Below are 27,027 nucleotides of genomic sequence, written 5' to 3' on the forward strand. Positions count from 1 at the left end.
GCGATGCGCCAGGCATTACGTCATCACGCTGGAAACGTCACGACTTTTTAAAAAATTTTATAATGATTTTATAATTAATAAATTAAAACAAAGATGTCAGACGGTTTTGAAGTTGGAGGACAAAACGGGAGAAAATGAGATGGAATTTTTCGCCCTTCCCTAGCTTTTTGAACCGGAGTACACAGACAAATAACTTGGATAGATGACATGACGCGCAACGTTTCCAACGTGATGTCGTAATCCCTTTCGCTAGATAAGACCCTGTTCCTCAGCTGGGTCGTCCAGAGCCGTTGAAGCTCTTCATAGCCGTTCTAAACTGCATTGATTTGGACTTCAACATGTTGGTTGCAATTGAAGTCCATTGTGTGGAGAAAAACCCTGAAATGTTTTCCTCAAACTTAATTTCTTTTCCACTGAAGAAAGAAAGACATGAACATCTTGGATGGCATTTGGGTGAGTAAATGATCAGGAAATTTTCATTTTGAGGTGAACTACTCCTTTAAGGACTCCAACAAACGGCTGGTAGGGACTACACGAGCTTCCTCCCGGGTTAGTGACATCACTAACCCTAAAATTTACATAAACCCCCGCCTCGCAACAAAGGGCTCTATATGGCTCTGCTAAGAACTAGCTCTTGAAGCTCCGCCCCCTGTGCCGGGAGAAGCAGCTCATTTGCATTTAAAGGGACAGACACAAAACAACGCGTTTTTTGCTCACCCTCAAAAAAGGACAATTTTAACGTGCTATAAAAAATTATCTGGGGGGTATTTGTAACAAAAATTTTACATACACATTCTGGGGACATCAGAGACTTATTTTACATCTTGAAAAAATGGGCATTATACCACCCATTTAAAGTTCAAATTTAATTAAATTCGTTTTTTAATTTATTTGTACTGATAATTTTGTACGTTAGTCAAAATGTGCAGTACACAACAGAGAAATAGCACTAATATATATATATATATATATATATATATATATATATATATATATATATATATATATATATATATATATTAGTTTGTATACACTCACCTAAAGGATTATTAGGAACACCTGTTCAATTTCTCATTAATGCAATTATCTAATCAACCAATCACATGGCAGTTGCTTCAATGCATTTAGGGGTGTGGTCCTGGTCAAGACAATCTCCTGAACTCCAAACTGAATGTCAGAATGGGAAAGAAAGGCGATTTAAGCAATTTTGAGCGTGGCATGGTTGTTGGTGCCAGACGGGTATTTCACACTCTGCTCAGTTACTGGGATTTTCACGCACAACCATTTCTAGGGTTTACAAAGAATGGTGTGAAAAGGGAAAAACATCCAGTATGCGGCAGTCCTGTGGGCGAAAATGCCTTGTTGATGCTAGAGGTCAGAGGAGAATGGGCCGACTGATTCAAGCTGATAGAAGAGCAACTTTGACTGAAATAACCACTCGTTACAACCGAGGTATGCAGCAAAGCATTTGTGAAGCCACAACACGCACAACCTTGAGGCGGATGGGCTACAACAGCAGAAGACCCCACCGGGTACCACTCATCTCCACTACAAATAGGAAAAAGAGGCTACAATTTGCAAGAGCTCACCAAAATTGGACAGTTGAAGACTGGAAAAATGTTGCCTGGTCTGATGAGTCTCGATTTCTGTTGAGACATTCAGATGTTAGAGTCAGAATTTGGCGTAAACAGAATGAGAACATGGATCCATCATGCCTTGTTACCACTGTGCAGGCTGGTGGTGGTGGTGTAATGGTGTGGGGGATGTTTTCTTGGCACACTTTAGGCCCCTTAGTGCCAATTGGGCATCGTTTAAATGCCACGGCCTACCTGAGCATTGTTTCTGACCATGTCCATCCCTTTATGGCCACCATGTACCCATCCTCTGATGGCTACTTCCAGCAGGATAATGCACCATGTCGCAAAGCTCGAATCCTTTCAAATTGGTTTCTTGAACATGACAATGAGTTCACTGTACTAAAATGGCCCCCACAGTCACCAGATCTCAACCCAATAGAGCATCTTTGGGATGTGGTGGAACGGGAGCTTCGTGCCCTGGATGTGCATCCCACAAATCTCCATTAACTGCAAGATGCTATCCTATCAATATGGGCCAACATTTCTAAAGAATGCTTTCAGCACCTTGTTGAATCAATGCCACGTAGAATTAAGGCAGTTCTGAAGGCGAAAGGGGGTCAAACACAGTATTAGTATGGTGTTCCTAATAATCCTGTAGGTGAGTGTATATATATATATATATATATGTATAGTGTCAATTGATTAACATTTTTTACTAATTAATCGCACATATTTCTGTAATTAATCGTGATTAATCGAACCTAACATACATTTTTAGTTTTATATTGTGATAATTTTACATTTAATCTCCAAATTAATGTAGAAACCATTATGAAAGTATATTTTAAATATTTGTTTAATGGCATCTTTTTATGAATGAAGGCCGGTATCACTGATACCAATACTGTTATTGATGTTTTTATGAAATGCGGCGAAAATACTTTTTGTGCGAAAAAACTAACACAAATATTGACTTTATTCAACTCTTCATGTTCTTCTGTGTGGGCCTCGAGTGAGTTCTCGTAGTGTAACAGCGCAGCGCTTCTGGGGTACGTCACGCACAGGCTCACTATTGGCCGACGCTGGTCATGTGATGCGTGTGACGTACACCAGAAGCGCTGCGCTGTTACACTACGTGAACTCACTCGAGGCCCACACAGAAGAACATGAAGAGTTGAATAAAGTCGTTATTTTTGTTTGTTTTTGCGCACAGAAAGTATTCCCGTCGCTTGATAAACTTAAGGTTGAGCCGCTGTCGTCACTCGGACTATTTTAACGATGTCTTTAATAACTTTCTGGACCGGCAAGTTTCAATCCCGTAGAAGCCTATGGAGGAGTGATCCAGCTCTCAGATTTACTCAGAAATATCTTCATTTGTGTCCCGAAGATGAACGAAAGTCTTACGGGGTTGAACAACATGAGCGAGAGTCATTACTAACAGAGTTTACATGTTTGGGGGAACTATCCCTTTAACCACTTATAAACTTTAGAGCCACAAACCTGTATATTAACCTCTTTTTATTTTAGGTGCACTTGTGTACATTAAAACAGAACCCAACTCTATATGTCAATGCATACAATGAATAGACAGGACGAGTCAGAGCAGTGGCACGCCTTGATCAAACACCATCAGGTTACTTTTTGTTTAAGATAAAACACACATATAATCTCCCAGCATTATCTGTAACATGCAAGCCTATGAGCAGTGGAGGGAAACTAAAACTGGCTTTTGGGTGATAGATAAATAAATAAGGGAAAAAATCGATTTGTGGCCTTTGAGAACCACATTTAAAAAAATCGATGAATCGAAAAATCAAATTTTTTGCCCAGCCCTACTGACGTGTGTTTGTGTTGTGCCTCAGTTCCGGACGCTGAACGTGGTTTTCGAGAGCCTGTTTTCGCTCATCAACGGCGACGACATGTTCGCCACCTTTAAGAACATGCAGCAGAAGAGTTACGTGGTGTGGCTCTTCAGCCGCCTGTATCTCTACACGTTTGTGTCTCTGTTCATCTACATGGTGCTCAGTCTGTTCATCACGCTCATCACGGACACCTACGACACCATGAAGGTGAGAGACGCTGACCGAAACACACAACATGCCATTCAAAACAACACATCGTTTCAAAGCAGCTTTACAGACTGCATGAGTCCACATTACAGAGTACAGAGATCTGTTATTAGAGGAGACTGAGTTATGTATTTCAGAAATGCACATATACAAAATCACAGTTAGCTAAAGATGTGTTCATTTAAACAATGTAATAATTTAATGCAGAAACAATGAGCTCATTGAAGTAATGCATACTTGTTTGGTAACAAATGATTATGACATTTAGAGAAATGTAGCATTGGTGCGTGTTGATTCAGAGTTTATAGTTTATCAATATATTCTAGTGTAGCCTTAATGATAAAAGAATAGAAGAGTGTAAAATAAGATAAGTTGGTAACGCTTTAGATTACAGCCCGGAAAGTACTGCGTAATTAAAGCAATTTTACAGCGTAACCTTCGGTAATTATAGTGTACCTATAACGTACTTACAATATAAGTATAAGGGAACAATATTTTAAGTTTGGGGAATAAAGGGGTAACAACCAGGAGAATTAAAAAAATATTAATATTGTGAGTATTATAGAACTAAGGGGTACTTATTCTACTATTATGATATAACAATCTTACATTTGTGATCAATTAAGCAAGAACATACACTGCGTATACCTTTTTGAAATAATGGTGAACCAGTACATACTGTATAGGCTTTATAAATAGATATAACAGATATGTACCCTGTCATTTTTTTAATGTAATCTTTTTAACAAAAGTGCACTGAAAACGAAAACTATTGCAACTTTTGCTTAAATATTGGGGAAAGATACTCTTGTTTCATGTAGTTACAGGGTAAGTACAATAAAAATGCACAATCTTATATATCACTGACTCGGAAACCTTTATTTATTATACAAGCACCACTTACCCTGTAACCACATGAAACAAGATATATTTCCCAGTATTTAAAAAAATTGCAATAGTCTTAGCTTTTCTTGCCTTGAAACATGTTAGCCCAAACTTAAACATCTGCACTTTTGCTATCAAAAAAAAATAAAATAAAAGTATAAATGCATAGATATGTACCCTGTCATTTTTAAAAAGCCTACAGTATGTATTGCCTTGGTACACAATTATTACAAAAAGGTACACAGTGTATGTTCTCGCTAAATTGCTCCCAAATGTAAGATTGTTGTATCATAATAGTAGAATAAGTACCCCTTAGTTCTATAATACTTACAGTATAAATATTTGTTTAATTCTCCTGGTCGTTACCCCTTTATTCCCCAAACTTTACATATTGTTCCCTTATACTTACATGTAAGTACTTTATAGGTACACTAGAATTACCGAAAGTTACTCTGTAAATTCCTCTTAATTACACAGTACTTTCCGGGCTGTAATCTAAAGCGTTACCGATAAGTTTATTGACCTGCTGGAACTTGAAGTGATTTTGGGTTGATGTGGTTGTGAGTGCAGTGCACTTTTAGAGACTCCGCCCACACTCTCTTCTGGTTGGCTGTGATTTTGGATTGATTTGGTTGTGAGTGCAGTGCGCTTGCAGAGAGACTCCGCCCACACGCTCTTCTGATTGGCTGTGATTTTAGATTGATTCAGAAATAGTTGTGTAGTTTAAATGCTTTTACTATATATGTTATTGCATGTTTTCTGAGTCTAAACTGTATGTGCGACTGATTGTTTAGTAATTTGTGTTTAGCATCAGCGATCGGACGGAGAGCCCGTGTCAGATCTTCAGGCGTTCATCATGCAGTGTAAAGACCCTCCAGAATCGGGACGCTTCAGTGTGAACGAGACCAGATTCCTGATGGGCTGCTGCTCACACAGGTGAACACATCGTCCAGCCATGTGGGAAAATAGTTTGGAAATGATGTTTGTCATGAATTATTATATTTGCAAAAGTTGATCTTTGAACATCATTAACCTCATCCTTCCCTCGCGGGTCAAAATGACCCGAAGCCCTAAAGTTATACTTATGGAGATTTTTTTTGTTATTTTATTTACCTTTAAATGACTAGATTTGATCAGTTAATGGGTAATTTAAGCACATTCCTCACATTCTTTCAACTTAAATTCAAAATAACTCACAATTTCATGTATAACACTTTTAATTCAGCTCTAAATATCTTACATTGGGAGTCTTTGACCTCTTGTAGAGATATAATAACACATGATATTTCATGACTCTAGATGGGCTTATAGCTCTATATGGAGCAGAGGAGCTGTTCCGCTGGGTCCTAAAGCCAGTCTGCATTCAGATACACATGTAGACATTATACAATCATTTTTAGTTGGAATTTTGAGCTTTTTTTTTTATAAATATGGGGGTCAAATTGACCCCTGAGGAAAGGATTTGTTACTTTTTTAAATTTAACCACAAAACTCCTTGAATCTTTTGTGTGTATTCGTGGTTCAAGTGCGACAAAAGTCCTGGGGTCTCGGACCCTCTGATGAACTTTTTTTTTTTTTTTTTTTATCAAAAATGATTTCCGGGTCAAAATGACCCGAGGGAAGTTAAAGCTCTTCTGACTGCTGAGGTGTGTGTGTGTGTGTGTGTGTGTGTGTGTGACAGTATGAGTTAGTAAAGGTGATATTGGTGTGTTTGTGACGCAGGACGTGCCGCTCCGATGACGACACCGACTGACCGGGACTTCACAGCGAAAATATTTGTATTATTAAGTGTATATAAATATATAAAAAGCTAATGAATGTCATAGCTGTCTAAACTTGTTTTTGTTTTGAGCACATTCATGTTTAGTACATTCTAGATCCTCTCCACTTTATGAAAGATTGTAAATTAGTGTAATTATTATTTATTGTGAATATATATATAGTTCATTTGCACTGGGGGACATGCTGAGTTTGGGTAAAGAGACATTTTTATATTCCTGTATTTCCCATGTTTCATTGTAACGTTGTGCTGTTTGTGTTTATAATGAAATGTTTCACCCTTTTATTTTTGAAAGCTTCAGATAAAATAAAAATTTTGATACCATGTTTCAGATGTGGATTATGGGTCCAGTCAGGGGAATAATTTATGTAGTCAGGTCTCATTTTTAAATGTAAAAATATTTTTATAGCTTCTGAGAAAGTGCAATATTAATCATGTTTGTGAAAAACTTTTGAGAATTGTATTAGTAAATATTCTTTTTGACTAACATGAGTGACATCAACAGAGATTAATATTTATTAGTAGGACTGATATGATGGAACTGATTTCCAAAAAAGTAAATATTACTGTAAGGTTCGTTTTACATATTGAATGTAGGTTTTATATCGGAGTTATAGGTTTTATATCTGAGTTATAGGTTTTATATCTGAGTTATAGGAAGTATAAAGGGGTCAAGATGTCGTGGATTTTAAATTTTTTATTTTAATATTCAATGAGGTTCACTTATGTTACTAAAGTTTTTTTGCACAAAAAACAAATATATATGCTGAAAAACTATTTTCAACCCTGTCTGAAATGATCAGTTTTTAATGCGTGGCTCCTTTAAGGCTTCAGTAAACGCCCACTGTTATGATTGGCTAACGCCGTCACTGCATAGGAAACAGTATCAACACACACTCGCTATTGAAAACATGATCCATATAAAACCATCATTTACAGCATTATGAATCATTTACTGAGGGTTTCTGATGCAGATTCTGTCAGATTAATACAGTCTCTGCTTCATCTGTCAACAGAAGTTTCTCTGTGAACTCTCCATTACACTGTGTCTCAGTCAAACGCTCCGAACACACACATAATCCTGCGACGCCATCCGGGACGCCGTTAAAATAAAGCATCCGCTTGTTCCTGACGCTGGATCTCCCGAAGCCTCGACAGAAACTCAAACCAGCCGTTTAAACTGGACACACGTTCTTCCACTCTTTCATTTCAGAGACTGAACGCCAGTGGGCGGAGCCTATGGTGTGATGAGGTGGAACTATTGGTCGATGTCTTGCTCTGGAGGCGGGCATATGCAAATGTGTGATGTCACAGATCCCGCAATATCAAAACGAGCTGTTTTTGGAGCTTGATTAAAGAAATGCTTTGTTTATAATGAGGAGGACGTTTTAATCAAGATGTTTTAACCTTTTATATGCCATAAGATCAAGGCAAGTTTTAATTCTCATGTCCCCTTTAGACATGAATAGCCTAAAATGACTGAAACAAACAATGTGAACATTTGTTTTTATTAAACAGCTCTCTTAAAAAAAAGTATTTATTTGAACAAAATATATAAATTAAATGTTGCAGAAATATTAGTATAGTCTCATAGAAAAAACGTGCACCAAACAAAATGAACTAACAAGTGTCAAACATTGGCAATATGACATTATGATTTTTTTTTAGAGCAATACACCTGAGCACAGTTAAAGGCAAGCTGATGATAATTTCTGCCAGTAGGACGATTGTATGACTTCAGTATACGATGATTGGTTCCGTGTGAAAACGGTGGATTGTGATAAAGGTTGGAGTGTGTGAGGAAGACGATGATCTGGGATTATGTGAATTTCTTGATGAAGCGCAGCTTGAGGTAAGCAATGACCAGGAAAATGATGGTCATGATTCCCATTGCCAAGTGATTCTGCCACAAACCCCAGGCTGAATAATCGATGCCCTGTTCCTTCAGGAACTCCTCGCCTGGGGTACAACTGCCATGAGAAGAAACCAGACATCAGACAAGCAGATTATTAATACTAAGTGTTCACTGGATTGATTTAATAGTAATTCTGCTACATCAAGTTAATTCTATTAAAGTCCCCCTGTGGTGTAAATCCAGCTTTTAATGTTGTTTATGTGTCTATGTGGTGTTTTTAATCTGCTTTAAGACACAACATGTGTAAGTTCATAAGTCGACAGCATTGCTGAGTATTTCCTCCTTTAAACTGCAGTGAACCAAAGACAGTCTCAAAAACACGGTTTGAAATCGCTGGTGTTTCTGACGTCACAAACGACCTTGTAACCAATCAGATCAACGTGTGATCGTCAACCAGTGGATCTCTGAGCTGAGGGAGTGAGTGGAGGCGGGGCTCATTTGCATATTCATAGAACCGCGCATACTAAATGAGGCAAGGGTGTCGAGTTACATTCAAAAAAACATTTAATTGTGTCATTTTGGGGATCAAAGAGGAGCTTTAAGGGATACAATTATTGACTACAGGGGGACTTTAAATGATCCAAATATTTACAATTAATTATGAGTTATAATTAAATTTTCGTATATACTTTTGAGCTAATTTGCTACATAGGTCAATAATGGTTGATGTTGCAAAACTCTAAAACTTTTTATAGGCTATCACGTAAAAAAAAAAAAAACCTGGATGGAAACACCAAAATGTGCATAAAACTTGTATGCGCTAAATTAAGGCAGATCATTTTTATCTGATAAGAAAACAAGCGCATTAAAACTACGATGGAAACATTTTCCGAATAAATCCCTGGATGTCCCTCAGCGTCGACTGTGATTGGATAACTGAAGTAACCAGTGGACCAATGGCATCGCAGCGTCTCTAATGTTGGTTTGGTGTTTCTGAAACGCCGGAGTCGGAGTGTGTGATCAGAATGGTTTGGTTTAATTCCCTCCAGAAGCGTCTCACACACACGAGTGTGTTCCCGAAAACACCAGCATCCGAAGGCCAGAGAACACGACAGCGTTTACTGTGTTTTCGTCTGACGCTCGACACACACTCGTTTATGATGGAGGGAAAAAGAGCCGATTGCAGAAACTTACAGTTTTATTATTGATATTTTATTCGCAAATGTTTTATGCGATATTATCATATTTTGCGCACAAGTTAAATTTGTATTGTGTCTTTTATCTCAGAGTTGCATGATATTGTGTGATATAAAGTCAGAATTGCGTGAGTTAATTGTGTGTTATATTCCAATTTTGCCCACAAGTTCAATTCACACAGAGACAGCAACACAGTGTCTCTGGACCGATCCTATGTTTCTGTCTGGATGTCTTAATCGCCACTGATCAGCAGGTCATGTAACTTCAAACCAAGCGGCAACCTTCCGGTCTCTCTCTTGAATCCACACTGAGTGAGTTAAACTGCAGTTCCTCCACTGGCCACTAGAGGCCGGCTGCAGAAGAGACTCAATCCCATAGACCCGCATGTTAAAATGCCCAACTTTACAGCAGAAATAAACATGTTTACAGTCTGGTGCAAAAAGTGGTTTTGGTCTATATCGCTAATGTTGCCCTTCATGACGACTGTGAGAGGGGTGAATTTTTTTACAACTCATCCGTTTAAATTATATTAAGCCTTAAAGTTGTGCATAATTAAGGGCGTGGCCACTTGAGTGACAGGTGGATTGCCGCTGATGTCACTGCTAGCCGTTTGTCTGCTGTGTGTTAGCGTCACCTCAGCTAATCCGCCTCGCTGCACATGTTCGTTTATCCGGGAGTGACGCTAACAAGATGGCGATGGCCGGCTCCGCCCACTTTGGGCTTCAAAAATGCTCTTCAGAAACACTACGGGTGACGTCACACGCATATTTTTTTACAGTCTATGCTTCATACTCACACATTCTCTGGCGTGCCGGTTGTGTTCCTGGTGTCACAGAACCTGAGGCCGGTGAACTCGTTGATTTCCAGAGCCTGAAACAATCATCATCAACCATAAATAAACATGATTTCTTCTGCATTCAACAAATCAAAAGCATGTTTTTAGTCTCAGGGTTCTTATACTTTAAAAAAAAAAACGTCCAAAAATGTTGCTTGAACTTGAAATCAAATCTTTTTTAAAAAAAATTTTTTTTTCACCTACTTTCCATTTAGTTCACCTTCATGTACTACAAGAACTACCACTGAAATCAACATTAATACAAACTGGATGAGTAAAACATCAGTCTGAAAGTCTTAAATAACCGAGGGAAATAAGTTTTAACCTGATTTAACACGTTGCAGGAATGTTTCTAGCATGAATGTTCCTAAACAGAGTTGGGGAAAGTTACTATGCGTTACAATATTGGGTTACTCCCTAAAAAAAGTAACATCAATACTTTCCATAAAAACTTACCATGTAAACTAATGTTTTACTTTTGCATTACTTTTTCTCATCTTGGTTGGTTTGCTTGTTTGCTTCTAAATAACAAAAAGTTCTATTTTTTCTTGTGTTAATAAAAAAAAGATATTTTGTAGTAAATAATGTAATCTGATTATGTAACTCACTCGTAATGCGTTACCCCAACACTTTTCCGAAAAACATTTAGCATTTTGCTAACATGTTTCTAGCATGATTTAACATTGCTGATGTTTTAACATGACGCTTGCATGATTCATGACGTTGCAAGCATGATTTAACACATTGTTAGCATGTTTTAGCATGTTTGCTAGCATGGTTTAACATGATTAGCACATTGTTATCCTGTTTTAACATGTTGCTAGCACAATTTAACACATGGTTAGCATGTTTTAACATGTTGCTAGAATGATTAAGCATGTTTGCTAGCATGATTTAATATGGTGTTTAATGTTTCTAACATGATTAGCACATTGTTAGCCTGTTGTAGCATGTTGCTATCATGATTTAGCATATTGCTAACATTTTTTGGCATATTGATAACATGATTTATCCGGTTGCTAGCATGAATTAACATTGCTTTGTCAAGTCAACATAGCATACTTAAAACAATTTTTATATAGTTAAAAAATACTACATATTTTTTACATCTAGACCAGCTCTGATTGGACACTCACAGCAAGACCGTAACGAGGAATACTGAAGTACTTCAACCAGTTCAACCAACCAGCCACACTGGGGAGATTCACCAGCAGCCCAGAGAAGATCTACACACACACACACACACACACACACACGGAGAGAGAGAGAGAGAGAGAGAGAGAGAGAGGTAACAAACAAATGTTGAATTAAACACAAATGTATTTATATTAACATTAGATGCATTTTATGCACTTGATCAGCCAACATCACATAGCTGATATACACTCTGAACACTGATGTGTGTGTGTTTACCATCATGAAGACGAAGCTGATGGTCAAAAAGATATTAGCGATGGCCACCACCGTCTGATCCGCAGAGATGGCCAGAGTCATGGCAGTCGCCGTGTACGAGACCATCATGATGGAGAAGAGGAAGATAAAGAACGCCTCCACCGATGCCTTCAGGCCTGGAGAACCAATCACAACACAGCATCAGAGAAGACGCCACACACTATCACTCACTCACTGACTGTCACTCTTTCACTCACAATCACTCACTCACTATCACTCACTCACTCATTCACTATCACTCACAATCACTCACTCACTATCACTCACTCACTCACTCACTATCACTCTTTCACTCACAATCACTCACTCACTATCACTCTTTCACTCACTATCAATCACTCACTCATTCACTATCACTCACTATCACTCACTCACAATCACACACCCACTATCACTCTTTCACTCACAATCACTCACTCACTCACTATCACTCACTTTCACTCACTATCACTCACTCACTCACTATCACTCACTCACTCACTTTCACTCACTATCACTCACTCACTCACTCACTATCACTCACCCACTATCACTCTTTCACTCACAATCACTCACTCACTCTCACTCTTTCACTCATTATCACTCTTTCACTCACTAGCACTCACTATCACTCACTCACTATCACTCTTTCACTCACTCACTATCACTCTTTCACTCACTATCACTCTTTCACTCACTCACTCACTCACTCACTATCCCTCACTATCACTCACTAACTCACACACTAGCTATCACTCACTCACTATCACTTTTTCACTCACTCACTCACTCACTCACTCACTCACTCACTCACTCACTCACTCACTCACTCACTCACTCACTCACTCTCACTCACTTTCACTCACTCTCACACTATCACTCTTTCACTCACTATCACTCACTTTCACTCACTCTCACTCACTTTCACTCACTCTCACACTATCACTCACTTTCACTCACTCACTCACTATCACTCACAATCACTCACTCACCATCACTCTTTCACTCACTCACTCACTCACTCACTCACTCACTCACTATCACTCTTTCACTTACAATCCCTCATCTCACACACTATCACTCTTTCACTCACTCACTCACTCACTCACTCACTCACTATCACTCTTTCACTCACTCACTCACTCACTATCCCTCATCTCACTCACTATCACTCACACACTATCACTCTTTCACTCACTCACTCACTCACTCATTCACTATCACTCTTTCACTCACTATCACTCACTTTCACTCACTCACTCACTCACTCACTCACTCACTCACTCACTATCACTCTTTCACTCACAATCACTCATCTCACTCACTATCACTCACACACTATCACTCTTTCACTCACAATCACTCATCTCACTCACTATCACTCACACACTATCACTCTTTCACTCACTATCAATCACTCACTTATTCACTATCACTCTTTCACTCACAATCACTCACTCACTATCACTCTTTCACTCACTATCAATCACTCACTCATTCACTATCACTCACTATCACTCACTCACAATCACACACCCACTATCACTCTTTCACTCACAATCACTCACTCACTCACTATCACTCACTTTCACTCACTATCACTCACTCACTCACTATCACTCACTCACTCACTATCACTCACTCACAATCACACACCCACTATCACTCTTTCACTCACTTTCACTCACTATCACTCACTCTCACTCTTTCACTCACTTTCACTCACTATCACTCACTCACTCGCTTTCACTCACTTTCACTCACTATCACTCACTCACTCACTCACTATCACTCACCCACTATCACTCTTTCACTCACAATCACTCACTAACTCTCACTCTTTCACTCACTATCACTCTTTCACTCACTAGCACTCACTATCACTCACTCACTATCACTCTTTCACTCACTCACTATCACTCTTTCACTCACTATCACTCTTTCACTCACTCACTCACTATCCCTCACTATCACTCACTAACTCACACACTAGCTATCACTCACTCACTATCACTTTTTCACTCACTCACTCACTCACTCACTCACTCACTCACTCACTCACTCACTCACTCACTCACTCACTCACTCACTCACTCACTCTCACTCACTTTCACTCACTCTCACACTATCACTCTTTCACTCACTATCACTCACTTTCACTCACTCTCACTCACTTTCACTCACTCTCACACTATCACTCACTCTCACACTATCACTCACTTTCACTCACAATCACTCACTCACCATCACTCTTTCACTCACTCACTCACTCACTCACTCACTCACTCACTCACTCACTATCACTCTTTCACTTACAATCCCTCATCTCACACACTATCACTCTTTCACTCACTCACTCACTCACTCACTATCACTCTTTCACTCACTCACTCACTCACTCACTCACTCACTCACTCACTCACTCACTATCCCTCATCTCACTCACTATCACTCACACACTATCACTCTTTCACTCACTCACTCACTCACTCATTCACTATCACTCTTTCACTCACTATCACTCACTATCACTCACTTACACTCACTCACTCACTATCACTCTTTCACTCACAATCACTCATCTCACTCACTATCACTCACACACTATCACTCTTTCACTCACAATCACTCATCTCACTCACTATCACTCACACACTATCACTCTTTCACTCACTATCAATCACTCACTTATTCACTATCACTCTTTCACTCACAATCACTCACTCACTATCACTCTTTCACTCACTATCAATCACTCACTCATTCACTATCACTCACTATCACTCACTCACAATCACACACCCACTATCACTCTTTCACTCACAATCACTCACTCACTATCACTCACTCACTCACTATCACTCACTTTCACTCACTATCACTCACTCACTCACTATCACTCACTCACAATCACACACCCACTATCACTCTTTCACTCACTTTCACTCACTATCACTCACTCTCACTCTTTCACTCACTTTCACTCACTATCACTCACTTACTCGCTTTCACTCACTAGCACTCACTATCACTCACTCACTATCACTCTTTCACTCACTCACTATCACTCTTTCACTCACTATCACTCTTTCACTCACTATCACTCTTTCACTCACTCACTCACTCACTATCCCTCACTATCACTCACTAACTCACACACTAGCTATCACTCACTCACTATCACTTTTTCACTCACTCACTCACTCACTCACTTTCACTTACTCTCACACTATCACTCTTTCACTCACTATCACTCACTTTCACTCACTCTCACTCACTTTCACTCACTCTCACACTATCACTCACTTTCACTCACTCACTCACTATCACTCACTCACTCACAATCACTCACTCACCATCACTCTTTCACTCACTCACTCACTCACTATCACTCTTTCACTTACAATCCCTCATCTCACACACTATCACTCTTTCACTCACTCACTCACTCACTCACTATCACTCTTTCACTCACTATCACTCACTATCACTCTTTCACTCACTATCACTCACTCACTCACTCACTCACTCACTCACTCACTCACTCACTCACTCACTCACTCCCTCATCTCACTCACTATCACTCACACACTATCACTCTTTCACTCACTCACTCACTCATTCACTATCACTCTTTCACTCACTATCACTCACTTTCACTTTCACTCACTCACTCACTCACTATCACTCTTTCACTCACAATCACTCATCTCACTCACTATCACTCACACACTATCACTCTTTCACTCACAATCACTCATCTCACTCACTATCACTCACACACTATCACTCTTTCACTCACAATCACTCATCTCACTCACTATCACTCACACACTATCACTCTTTCACTCACAATCACTCATCTCACTCACTATCACTCACACACTATCACTCTTTCACTCACAATCACTCATCTCACCCACTATCACTCACACACTATCACTCTTTCACTCACAATCACTCATCTCACTCACACACTATCACTCTTTCACTCACAATCACTCATCTCACTATCACTCACACACTATCACTCTTTCACTCACAATCACTCACTCACAATCACTCATCTCACTCACTATCACTCACACACTATCACTCTTTCACTCACTCACAATCACTCACTCACAATCACTCATCTCACTCACTATCACTCACACACTATCACTCACACACTATCACTCTTTCACTCACAATCACTCATCTCACTCACTATCACTCACACACTATCACTCTTTCACTCACAATCACTCATCTCACTCACTATCACTCTTTCACTCACTATCACTCACTCGCAGAATGTGAATGTCACACACACACACACACACACACACACCGATCATCCAGTAGGCCACACAGCTGAAGATGATGGCAGGGATGGTGCGCAGCGTGAGGATTTCAGACAGAAGCTTCGACAGAAAGTACACAGACACTCTGTAGTAGCCGCTGATGTACTCGTGCCTGAGACACAACAACAACAACAATGACAACATGACATATAATCACTCAAATATCGCGATTATCGTCACAATAGTAACTGTACATAAAACATCACACCAACCAAAATCACTGCCGCTAATAAACAAAGCACTCAACATATAATATTTTGGTGGAGATTATTTCACCCCTGTGTGTGTGTGTGTGTGTGTGTGTGTGTGTGTGTGTGTGTGTGTGTGTGTGTGTGTGTGTGTGTGTGTGTGTGTGTGTGTGTGTGTGTGTGCGTGTGTGTGTGTGTGTGTGTGTGTGTGTGTGTGTGTGTGTGTGTGTGTGTGTGTGTGAGTGAGTGTGTGTACTTACACAAACAGTTTCCTCTCTGTGATGAAGAGTTCAGCTGATGAAACTGAACTAAAGCACTGATTAGTAGTGATGAAGAATAAGGCGCCAATCCTGAAACACACACACACACACAACTTGAGTTTTTCACTGGCTGAAGGAAAATATGGGATTCACACAATTTAGTAAGTAACAATTTTAGTAAATTGTTTTTCATAAGACGAGTGAGATGCTACAGCTTCTGTTCTGTGATTCAAACACTGATGAACGTTTCGTACCGGTTCTGAATCCCACTCGAGTTTTCCTTCAATCCGAAAAATATCGCTCCAACAACCAGAGCCAGGAAGATTATGACCCCGATCTGGAGGAACAATACTCACATTAATATAAAAACATCAATAAAACCTTCATCTTTTTTTTTCTTTCATTTTCTTTTTTTCTTTCTACTTTCTTACTTTTTCTTTTATAATTATGAGATAAATATTTGAAATTATGACTTAAGTAAAATTATGATATACCAAGTCTAAATTAAGAAATAAAATTCTAAATAAACTTATAATCAAGATATATAATCAAGTTCTTAATCAAGTTATAATGACATAAAATATTGAAATTATATTTAAAAATATGATATGTGAAATTAAAATTACGAAATAAAATTTGAAATTGACATTCTAACTATGACAAAAAATGTTGAGATAATGACATACTGGGTTAAAATTTGAAATTGACAAATTCTAATTATGACATAAAAAGTTTAAATTATGACATTTTTATTATTATTATTATTTCTTTAAATTATTTTTTTAATTTCAAGCATACAATGAAAAAGTGTACAATATGTACAACATAAGACAATAATCGAAAGAACACTGATGATCAAACAGAAAAAATTCACCGCTGCTTGAAAAGGAGTGGGATAAAGTTTATCACTTATTGATTCCCACCCCCTCTTTCAAACTCTTAATAGTTTACTTCCTTTGGTATATCCACTTTTTTCCAAAACACAAGCACATTTATCTTCATACATTTATACAATATTCTATCAACAAAATTTCCAACTCATTTTCCTTCATTATTATAACGTTCAAAAATCATTTCTTTAAATCTTTTCCAGAATTGTTTTATATTTGGACATTCCTTAAGCTTCTCATTTAAGTTGTTCCACAGTTTCACCCCTTGTATGGAAACACAAAAACTTTTCTTCCTACTATGTACCAATGGAAATATGAAATTTAATCTTCCTCTCAACACATACCCTCCTTCTCTCCGAGTAAATAACTTTTGTACATTTTGAGAATTTGCACAGTCTGTAAATTCACCAAATCTTTCAATTTTAATAATTTGGACTTAAAATTATTAAAATACATAATAAGAGTTCTGCCACTTGTTGTTTTACAGAAGAGAGCTTTAATGATCAGGTTATAGGGAACATACCAATATATTTTTATGTATTTTGTTATTATGTAATTGTTTCCCAACATTTCTGCACAATAAGTGAAATATGGCAAAACTAATGAACAATAAAGCATACGTAAAGACTTAAAACTTGCCTTGCTCTACCAATTATTGCTATACTCCTTGAAACCTTTCTCCTAACCTGACTAATGTGAGGTTTCCAGTTCACTTTATCTAAAAATTTTATTTTACTAACATTTACAATATTCACTTCATCCAGCTTAATTTCAATTTTCAAATATTTCGACCATTACCAAACATCATTAATTTTGTTTTCTTTAAATTTAATGATAATTTATTTGTATCAAACCATAATTTAATCTTCTCTAATTCCTTATTAGTCTCCTGCACTAGCAACTAAAGATCACTGCCTAAACAAATAATATTAGTGTCATCAGCAAACAACACTAATTTCAGTGCTGTAATGTAAATAAGAAACAATTTCGGGCCTAACACCGACCCCTGTGGGACTCCACAAGAAATTTCCAAGCATTCTGAAAAATAATCTCCCAATTTCACAAACTGCTTTTGCTGAGTCAAGCAACTTTTTATCCAGTCTAATACCTTTCCTTGAATCCCATATCGCTCTAATTTTCCTAACAAAATTTCATGATTGATGGTATTAAACGCCTTCTGTAGATCAATAAATATTCCAATAGTGTGCATTTTGTTATCTACAGAACTTGATATTTCTTCAATTAAATCTAACAATGCAAATCCAAATCCATACTGGCATTCATTTAATATATTATTTTTTTCCAAAAAGTTGTCAAGATGAGGAATTTTTGAGAATTGTGGAAGCAGAGAAACCGGTCTATAGTTAGTAAATTGATGTTTGTCTCCTGATTTATAGAGTGGAATGACCTTTGCTATTTTCACTTGATTAGGAAATATGCCAGATTGAAATGATGAGTTATAAATATAGGTAAGAGGTTTTGAAATGGCCTCAATAACATTCCTCACCGCCGTCATATCAACATTGTTGCAATCATTTGAAGTTTTATTCTTATATTTTAAAACAATTTGACTTATCTCACTTTCCTCCACTGGAGAAAGGAACATTGAATTTACATTTCTTTCAATAGAGCAATAACCACATTGAATTATTGATCATTTCTGTGGTCTGGAATACTCTCTGCCATCTCTTTCCCAATATTAACAAAAAATGCATTGAAAGTATTGGCCACCTCTGTCATATTATAATTGTCTTTGTCTCCCATATTAACATATTTAGGATAACTTAACTGGCCTGAAGATTTTTTTATTACTTTATTCAATATTTTCCACATTTCCCTCACATCAGATGTCTTATTTTCTATGAATTTGTTGTATTAATCTTTCTTAGTTTTTCTCAAGATATTAGTCAATTTATTTATTTATTTCTTATACTTATTTTCCGCCTCTTTCGTTCTTTGTTTAAAAAAACTCCTTATAAAGCAAATTCTTCTATTTGATTGCATTTTTCAAGCCCTTTGTAATCCAGGGATGTCCTTTTTTCTTTGAAATTGTACATATTTTCTTCAATGGGCAATTCTTGTCATAAAATATTCTCATAAACTCACCATAGGCCTCATGTACATTGCTCGTATCATATACACCGTCCCAATTTTGTACAAATAAATCTTTCTTAAAAACATTCAAGGTTTCTACTGATCTTAATCTTTTGAATTTGTTTAATGGTTCCTGATGAGGCCTACAATCGCTATCAAACACTGTAAATACGGGCAAATGATCACTAATGTCACTTATTAATATTCCACTTATTGCATCATTAAAGATTTCATTTGTTAGAATATTGTCAATTAGTGTTAGAACATTAGAACATGACTAATGTCTCGTAATTATGACTTAGTACGTCACAATTTCAAGGTTTTGATGTGTTCAGCTGTTGAGCGCCTGACCTGAGCGAAGGAGGTCTGCGGGTTGAGCATCAGGTTCCGGAAGGTTCTCTTGAGGACCCAGTTGAACTGGTGGAAGAAGGACGTGCTGTAGGTGATGGTTCTGGTTTTGATTTTGACCCGAATGCTGTTCTGCTGACCCTGAATGATGCGATCCAGTTCACCTTTGGTGTGTTTGAAGCTGGAGCTATTCCTGTATTCCTCCACTAAACGATCCTCGATGCCCTTCAGAGATGAACTCATCTGATCCTGGTCCAGTTCTGGCATTCACACGCAGGTAGAGACTCAATCATTCAATTTGAAATGGACTTAAATTCTGATAATGACATAAAAAGTTGAAATTACCAAGTCTAAATTATGAAATAAAATTCAAAATCGACAAATAGTTATAATTATGAAATAAAAAGTTGAAATTATGACATACTAAGAAAAAATTATGAAATAAAATTTGAAATTGACTTCAATTCTAATTATGACATAAAAGTTGAAATTATGACCAAGTCTAACATAAACAGACAAAATCGACAAATAGTATGTCATAATTTCAACTTTTTATTTCATAATTATAAGTTAAAATTACGAAATAAGATTTGAAATTGACTTAAATTCTAATTATGACATTAAAGTTGAAATTATGATATACCAAGTCTAAATTATGAAATAAAATTCAAAATCGACAAATAGTTATAATTATGAAATAAAAAGTTGAAATTATGACATACTAAGAAAAAATTATGAAATAAAATTTGAAATTGACTTCAATTCTATTTATGACATAAAAGTTGAAATTATGACCAATTCTAACATAAACAGACAAAATTGACAAATAGTATGTCATAATTTCAACTTTTTATTTCATAATTATAAGTTAAAATTACGAAATAAGATTTGAAATTCACTTAAATTCTAATTATGACATTAAAGTTGAAATTATGACATACCAAGTCTAAATTATGAAATAAAATTCAAAATCGACAAATAGTTATAATTATGAAATAAAAAGTTGAAATTATGACATACTAAGAAAAAATTATGAAATAAAATTTGAAATTGACTTCAATTCTAATTATGACATAAAAGTTGAAATTATGACCAAGTCTAACATAAACAGACAAAATCGACAAATAGTATGTCACAATTTCAACTTTTTATTTCATAATTATAAGTTAAAATTACGAAATAAGATTTGAAATTCACTTCAATTCTAATTATGACATTAAAGTTGAAATTATGACATACCAAGTCTAAATTATGAAATAAAATTCAAAATCGACAAATAGTTATAATTATGAAATAAAAAGTTGAAATTATGACATACTAAGAAAAAATTACAAAATAAAATTTGAAATTGACTTTAATTCTAATTATGACATAAAAGTTGAAATTATGACCAAGTCTAACATAAACAGACAAAATCGACAAATAGTATATCATAATTTCAACTTTTTATTTCATAATTATAAGTTAAAATTACGAAATAAGATTTGAAATTGACTTAAATTCTAATTATGACATTAAAGTTGAAATTATGACATTACAAGTCTAAATTATGAAATAAAATTCAAAATCGACAAATAGTTATAATTATGAAATAAAAAGTTGAAATTATGACATAGCCTACTAAGAAAAAATTACGAAATAAGATTTGAAATTGACTTAAATTCTAATTATGACATAAAAAGTTGAAAATGTTGACACATGACTTATGTTTGACCATCATAATCTCATCTTTGTCTTGTAATTATGACGCATGTAGAGACTCAATCATTAACACATGATCCTGCACTTTATCCTTCACTTAAACTATTACAAACGTGTTACTAAAGGCTTAAAAAAACACATTATAAATGTTACATGGAAAACTTCAACAAAATATTGCCAGGGCAAATAACTGAAATAAATATATTAAGTTTATATTAGATTTAAGATATACTAAGAAGTACTAAAATTACTAAAACTAAAACTGAAATAAAAATAAATTAAAGCTAAATAGAAATACTTAAAGACTAATACAAATTACAAAAGAATATAAGAAAGTTAATAGAATTTAAACTACTAATTAAATTAAAAATAGAATTACGAAAATAAAAAATAATTTTCTCATGATATTTCTGAATTATATAATAGTAGTACATATTAATTCAAATTAATTAGTTAAAATAAGCTACATTTTAAACATTAAAATCTGCATATTTGTGATATTTCCGCCAGAGTGCTTTTTTTTAACCCTTTAAAAAGGCCTTTTTTCCCTGTAATCTTATTAAATGTGTGCTTCAACTTTTATTTCAAATTCATCAATTTGATCAATTAATGTACGAATAAAATTACGAAAATAAAAAATACTTTTCTCATGATATTTATGAATGATGTATATTATGTAGTAGTAAATATTCATTCAAATTCCACTGTGATAATATATTTCACTCCACTGTGTGTAGATATTATTTGAATGGGCGGTTCTTGACAAAAAAAAGCAGCAAATTGGCCGTTACACAGCGAGACTGCAGACACACAGAAGGGGAGTGTGTGTGTCTGTGTGTGCCGTACCCTCACTGTTGTGTAACTTGTTGAGTGTGACAGCCGTTGAGTCTCCGTTGATGACATCCAGGAAGAAATCAGCAGGGTTGTTATGAGGTTCACAGGTGTATCCTGACACACAAACAGAAGACATGAGAGTGAGTGTATGTGTGTGTGTGTGTGTGTGAGAGAGAGTGCATGTGTGTGTGTGTTCTCACCGATCTCACTGAAGTACTGCAGGGCGTCCTGAGCCGGCCCGTGATACACCATCCTTCCTCCCACCAGGAGCGTCAGGCTGTCGAACAGACGGTAGATCGAGTAGCGCGGCTGATGGATGGAAAGGATGATGGTGCGACCGTTGCGAGCCATTCTGAACACACACACACACACACATGCTTAAAACACAAAATATCTGTTTATGTTCATCTCAAAACACATACACACTTACACTTAAATTTTAGACACAATATTGACTGTTTTTGTTCTGTTTCAGCAGCGAAAATAAGTTCCAAACAAACATCACAGCAGAACCATATTGCATCTCACAGTAACATTCAACCGTGTTTCATTACTGAATAACAACAAAATTATTAGTTTTTCTGACTCTCGCATGCTGTTCAAAACCTTCTCCTCTCTTCTCAATCCTCCTCCTTCCTCCTCTCAATCTGTCCTCACTAGGATCTGTCATTCAAAAACATGGCTTTTCCCATCACTGTTATCATCTAGCTACTGGAGTGCCTCTGGGCTCAGTGCTGGGACCGCTTCTCTTCTCCATCTACATGTCCTCACTAGGATCTGTCATTCAGAAACATGGTTTATCCCATCACTGTTATCATCTAGCTACTGGAGTGCCTCAGGGCTCAGTGCTGGGACCGCTTCTCTTCTCCATCTACATGTCCTCACTAGGATCTGTCATTCAGAAACATGGTTTATCCCATCACTGTTATCATCTAGCTACTGGAGTGCCTCAGGGCTCAGTGCTGGGGCCGCTTCTCTTCTACATCTACATGTCCTCACTGGGATCTGTCATTCAGAAACATGGTTTATCCCATCACTGCTATCATCTAGCTACTGGAGTTCCTCAGGGCTCAGTGCTGGGACTGCTTCTCTTCTCCATCCACATGTCATCACTAGGATCTTTCATTCAGAAACATGGTTTATCCCATCCCTGTTATCATCTAGCTACTGGAGTGCCTCAGGGCTCAGTGCTGGGACCGCTTCTCTTCTACATCTACATGTCATCACTAGGATCTTTCATTCAGAAACATGGTTTATCCCATCCCTGTTATCATCTAGCTACTGGAGTGCCTCAGGGCTCAGTGCTGGGACCGCTTCTCTTCTACATCTACATGTCATCACTAGGATCTGTCATTCAGAAACATGGTTTTTCCCATCACTGTTATCATCTAGCTACTGGAGTGCCTCAGGGCTCAGTGCTGGGACCGCTTCTCTTCTCCATCTACATGTCATCACTAGGATCTGTCATTCAGAAACATGGTTTTTCCCATCACTGTTATCATCTAGCTACTGGAGTGCCTCAGGGCTCAGTGCTGGGACCGCTTCTCTTCTACATCTACATGTCATCACTAGGATCTGTCATTCAGAAACATGGTTTTTCCCATCACTGTTATCATCTAGCTACTGGAGTGCCTCAGTGCTCAGTGCTGGGACCGCTTCTCTTCTTCATCTACATGTCATCACTAGGATCTGTCATTCAGAAACATGGTTTTTCCCATCCCTGTTATCATCTAGCTACTGGAGTGCCTCAGGGCTCAGTGCTGGGACCGCTTCTCTTCTACATCTACATGTCATCACTAGGATCTGTCATTCAGAAACATGGTTTTTCCCATCACTGCTATCATCTAGCTACTGGAGTGCCTCAGGGCTCAGTGCTGGGACCGCTTCTCTTCTACATCTACATGTCCTCACTAGGATCTGTCATTCAGAAACATGGTTTATCCCATCACTGTTATCATCTAGCTACTGGAGTGCCTCAGGGCTCAGTGCTGGGACCGCTTCTCTTCTCCATCTACATGTCCTCACTGGGATCTGTCATTCAGAAACATGGTTTATCCCATCACTGTTATCATCTAGCTACTGGAGTGCCTCAGGGCTCAGTGCTGGGACTGCTTCTCTTCTCCATCTACATGTCCTCACTGGGATCTGTCATTCAGAAACATGGTTTATCCCATCACTGTTATCATCTAGCTACTGGAGTGCCTCAGGGCTCAGTGCTGGGACCGCTTCTCTTCTACATCTACATGTCCTCACTAGGATCTGTCATTCAGAAACATGGTTTATCCCATCACTGTTATCATCTAGCTACTGGAGTGCCTCAGGGCTCAGTGCTGGGACCGCTTCTCTTCTCCATCTACATGTCCTCACTGGGATCTGTCATTCAGAAACATGGTTTATCCCATCACTGTTATCATCTAGCTACTGGAGTGCCTCAGGGCTCAGTGCTGGGACCGCTTCTCTTCTCCATCTACATGTCCTCACTGGGATCTGTCATTCAGAAACATGGTTTTTCCCATCACTGCTATCATCTAGCTACTGGAGTGCCTCAGGGCTCAGTGCTGGGACCGCTTCTCTTCTACATCTACATGTCCTCACTAGGATCTGTCATTCAGAAACATGGTTTATCCCATCACTGTTATCATCTAGCTACTGGAGTGCCTCAGGGCTCAGTGCTGGGACCGCTTCTCTTCTCCATCTACATGTCCTCACTGGGATCTGTCATTCAGAAACATGGTTTATCCCATCACTGTTATCATCTAGCTACTGGAGTGCCTCAGGGCTCAGTGCTGGGACTGCTTCTCTTCTCCATCTACATGTCCTCACTGGGATCTGTCATTCAGAAACATGGTTTATCCCATCACTGTTATCATCTAGCTACTGGAGTGCCTCAGGGCTCAGTGCTGGGACCGCTTCTCTTCTACATCTACATGTCCTCACTAGGATCTGTCATTCAGAAACATGGTTTATCCCATCACTGCTATCATCTAGCTACTGGAGTGCCTCAGGGCTCAGTGCTGGGACTGCTTCTCTTCTCCATCTACATGTCCTCACTGGGATCTGTCATTCAGAAACATGGTTTATCCCATCACTGTTATCATCTAGCTACTGGAGTGCCTCAGGGCTCAGTGCTGGGACCGCTTCTCTTCTACATCTACATGTCCTCACTAGGATCTGTCATTCAGAAACATGGTTTATCCCATCACTGTTATCATCTAGCTACTGGAGTGCCTCAGGGCTCAGTGCTGGGACCGCTTCTCTTCTCCATCTACATGTCCTCACTGGGATCTGTCATTCAGAAACATGGTTTATCCCATCACTGTTATCATCTAGCTACTGGAGTGCCTCAGGGCTCAGTGCTGGGACCGCTTCGTTTCTCCATCTACATGTCCTCACTGGGATCTGTCATTCAGAAACATGGTTTTTCCCATCACTGCTATCATCTAGCTACTGGAGTGCCTCAGGGTGCAGTGCTGGGACCGCTTCTCTTCTCCATCTACATGTCATCACTGGGATCTGTCATTCAGAAACATGGTTTTTCCCATCACTGCTATCATCTAGCTACTGGAGTGCCTCAGGGCTCAGTGCTGGGACCGCTTCTCTTCTCCATCTACATGTCATCACTGGGATCTGTCATTCAGAAACATGGTTTTTACCATAACTGCTTTCATGTGCTCTGCTACCTTGTGCTCTGCAAGTGAATGCCATCTTATGGTGCCATCTCAAAGAGGCACAAAATCTCTGTCTCGGACCTTCACCTGGACTGTTCCCTGCTGGAGAAATGACCTGCCACACTCAACTAGACCGGCTCAGTCCGTGGCCATTTTCAAGAAACAGCTGAAGACACATTTTTATCCATTAATACTAACACTCTCTCCTTTTTTTTTTTTTTTTTTGTACACGTACTGCGTTAGACTAAACTGGGAAGGGTCATAGCACTTGCATATTGTTGTCCTATTGTTAGTTTAGCTGCTTCTATTGTTCTCATTTGTAAGTCGCTTGGGATAAAGGCGTCTGCTAAATGAAAAAATGTAAATGTAAATGTAAACGAATCATTTGAGTCACAGATTCAATGACTCATTCTTGAAAGAATCAGTTGTTTGAACAAATCGTTTGAATGAATGACTCAATGACTCACTCAATAAGACGGTCACCTGCCGCCACCTACTGGTGGTTTAGTTTCGTGTTTAAAAGTATCATTCTTTCCCAAACATTTTTTTATTTGTTAGGGTAAGTGTGTGTGTGAGTGAGTGAATATAAGTGTGTCTGTGTGTGTGTGTGTGAGTGTGTGAGTGAGTGAGTGTGCATGTGTGTGTGTGTGTGTGTGTGTGTAAACACACTTCTTCAGCAGCAAGAGGACAGAGTTGGCAGTGCTGGCGTCGAGGCCTGTTGTCGGTTCGTCCAGGAAAAGCACAGATGGATCGATGATCAACTCCATGCCGATGTTCGTCCTCTTCCTCTCTCCTCCCGAAATTCCACGAATCAGCTGCGTGCCCACCTGTGAACCAGCCAATCAGAGCAGCCGTGAGTCATGACTCATTCATTTCTTCCTCTTTCCACTTATTTATATATACGCTGTGACGTAGTTTGGCCAAATTGGCCGGCACGTGAAAAAGTTAATTTCAAACCCTGTGTATAATTATTATAACTCCTGAAGTGTGTGTTGTGTGTTACCCGTGAATCTGCCACTTTACTCAAGCCGAGCTCCTGGATGAGTTTCTCCACCTTCTCATCTTTCTC

The 27,027-nt window shown here is 38.1% G+C and overlaps 2 protein-coding genes across 5 annotated transcripts in view; one reads left to right on the forward strand and one right to left on the reverse strand.

Annotated features, from left to right (window-relative positions):
• The window catches only part of mcoln3b (mucolipin TRP cation channel 3b), a 34,709-nt gene extending 28,407 nt beyond the window's left edge, over positions 1 to 6,302 (forward strand). For 3 of the 4 annotated variants that reach the window (XM_056233282.1, XM_056233285.1, XM_056233283.1), the window contains 3 exons: positions 3,440 to 3,646; positions 5,340 to 5,467; positions 6,254 to 6,302. In XM_056233282.1, the coding sequence (XP_056089257.1) occupies positions 3,440 to 3,646; positions 5,340 to 5,467; positions 6,254 to 6,284 (366 nt within the window). In that variant the 3' untranslated portion in view covers positions 6,285 to 6,302. Of the gene's footprint in view, positions 1 to 3,439; positions 3,647 to 5,339; positions 5,468 to 6,253 lie in introns of those variants that run through there. The other variant, XM_056233286.1, reaches the window with a different exon arrangement.
• Positions 6,303 to 7,994: 1,692 nt separating this feature from the next.
• The window catches only part of abcg2a (ATP-binding cassette, sub-family G (WHITE), member 2a), a 35,614-nt gene continuing 16,581 nt past the window's right edge, over positions 7,995 to 27,027 (reverse strand). The window contains exons 4-15 of the mRNA XM_056233311.1: positions 26,962 to 27,027; positions 26,628 to 26,785; positions 22,491 to 22,642; positions 22,303 to 22,404; positions 19,759 to 20,015; positions 16,678 to 16,760; positions 16,424 to 16,513; positions 15,963 to 16,087; positions 11,612 to 11,766; positions 11,335 to 11,424; positions 10,160 to 10,233; positions 7,995 to 8,281 (exon numbers count right to left, since the gene is read on the reverse strand). The exon at positions 26,962 to 27,027 is cut by the window's right edge and continues 87 nt beyond it. Of these exons, the coding sequence (XP_056089286.1) occupies positions 8,131 to 8,281; positions 10,160 to 10,233; positions 11,335 to 11,424; positions 11,612 to 11,766; positions 15,963 to 16,087; positions 16,424 to 16,513; positions 16,678 to 16,760; positions 19,759 to 20,015; positions 22,303 to 22,404; positions 22,491 to 22,642; positions 26,628 to 26,785; positions 26,962 to 27,027 (1,503 nt within the window). The 3' untranslated portion in view covers positions 7,995 to 8,130. The remainder of the gene's footprint in view (positions 8,282 to 10,159; positions 10,234 to 11,334; positions 11,425 to 11,611; positions 11,767 to 15,962; positions 16,088 to 16,423; positions 16,514 to 16,677; positions 16,761 to 19,758; positions 20,016 to 22,302; positions 22,405 to 22,490; positions 22,643 to 26,627; positions 26,786 to 26,961) is intronic.

This window comes from Rhinichthys klamathensis, unplaced genomic scaffold (assembly GCF_029890125.1).
Source record: "Rhinichthys klamathensis goyatoka isolate OS25496 unplaced genomic scaffold, OSU_Roscu_1.1 h1tg000366l_1, whole genome shotgun sequence".
Lineage (NCBI taxonomy): Eukaryota > Metazoa > Chordata > Actinopteri > Cypriniformes > Leuciscidae > Rhinichthys > Rhinichthys klamathensis.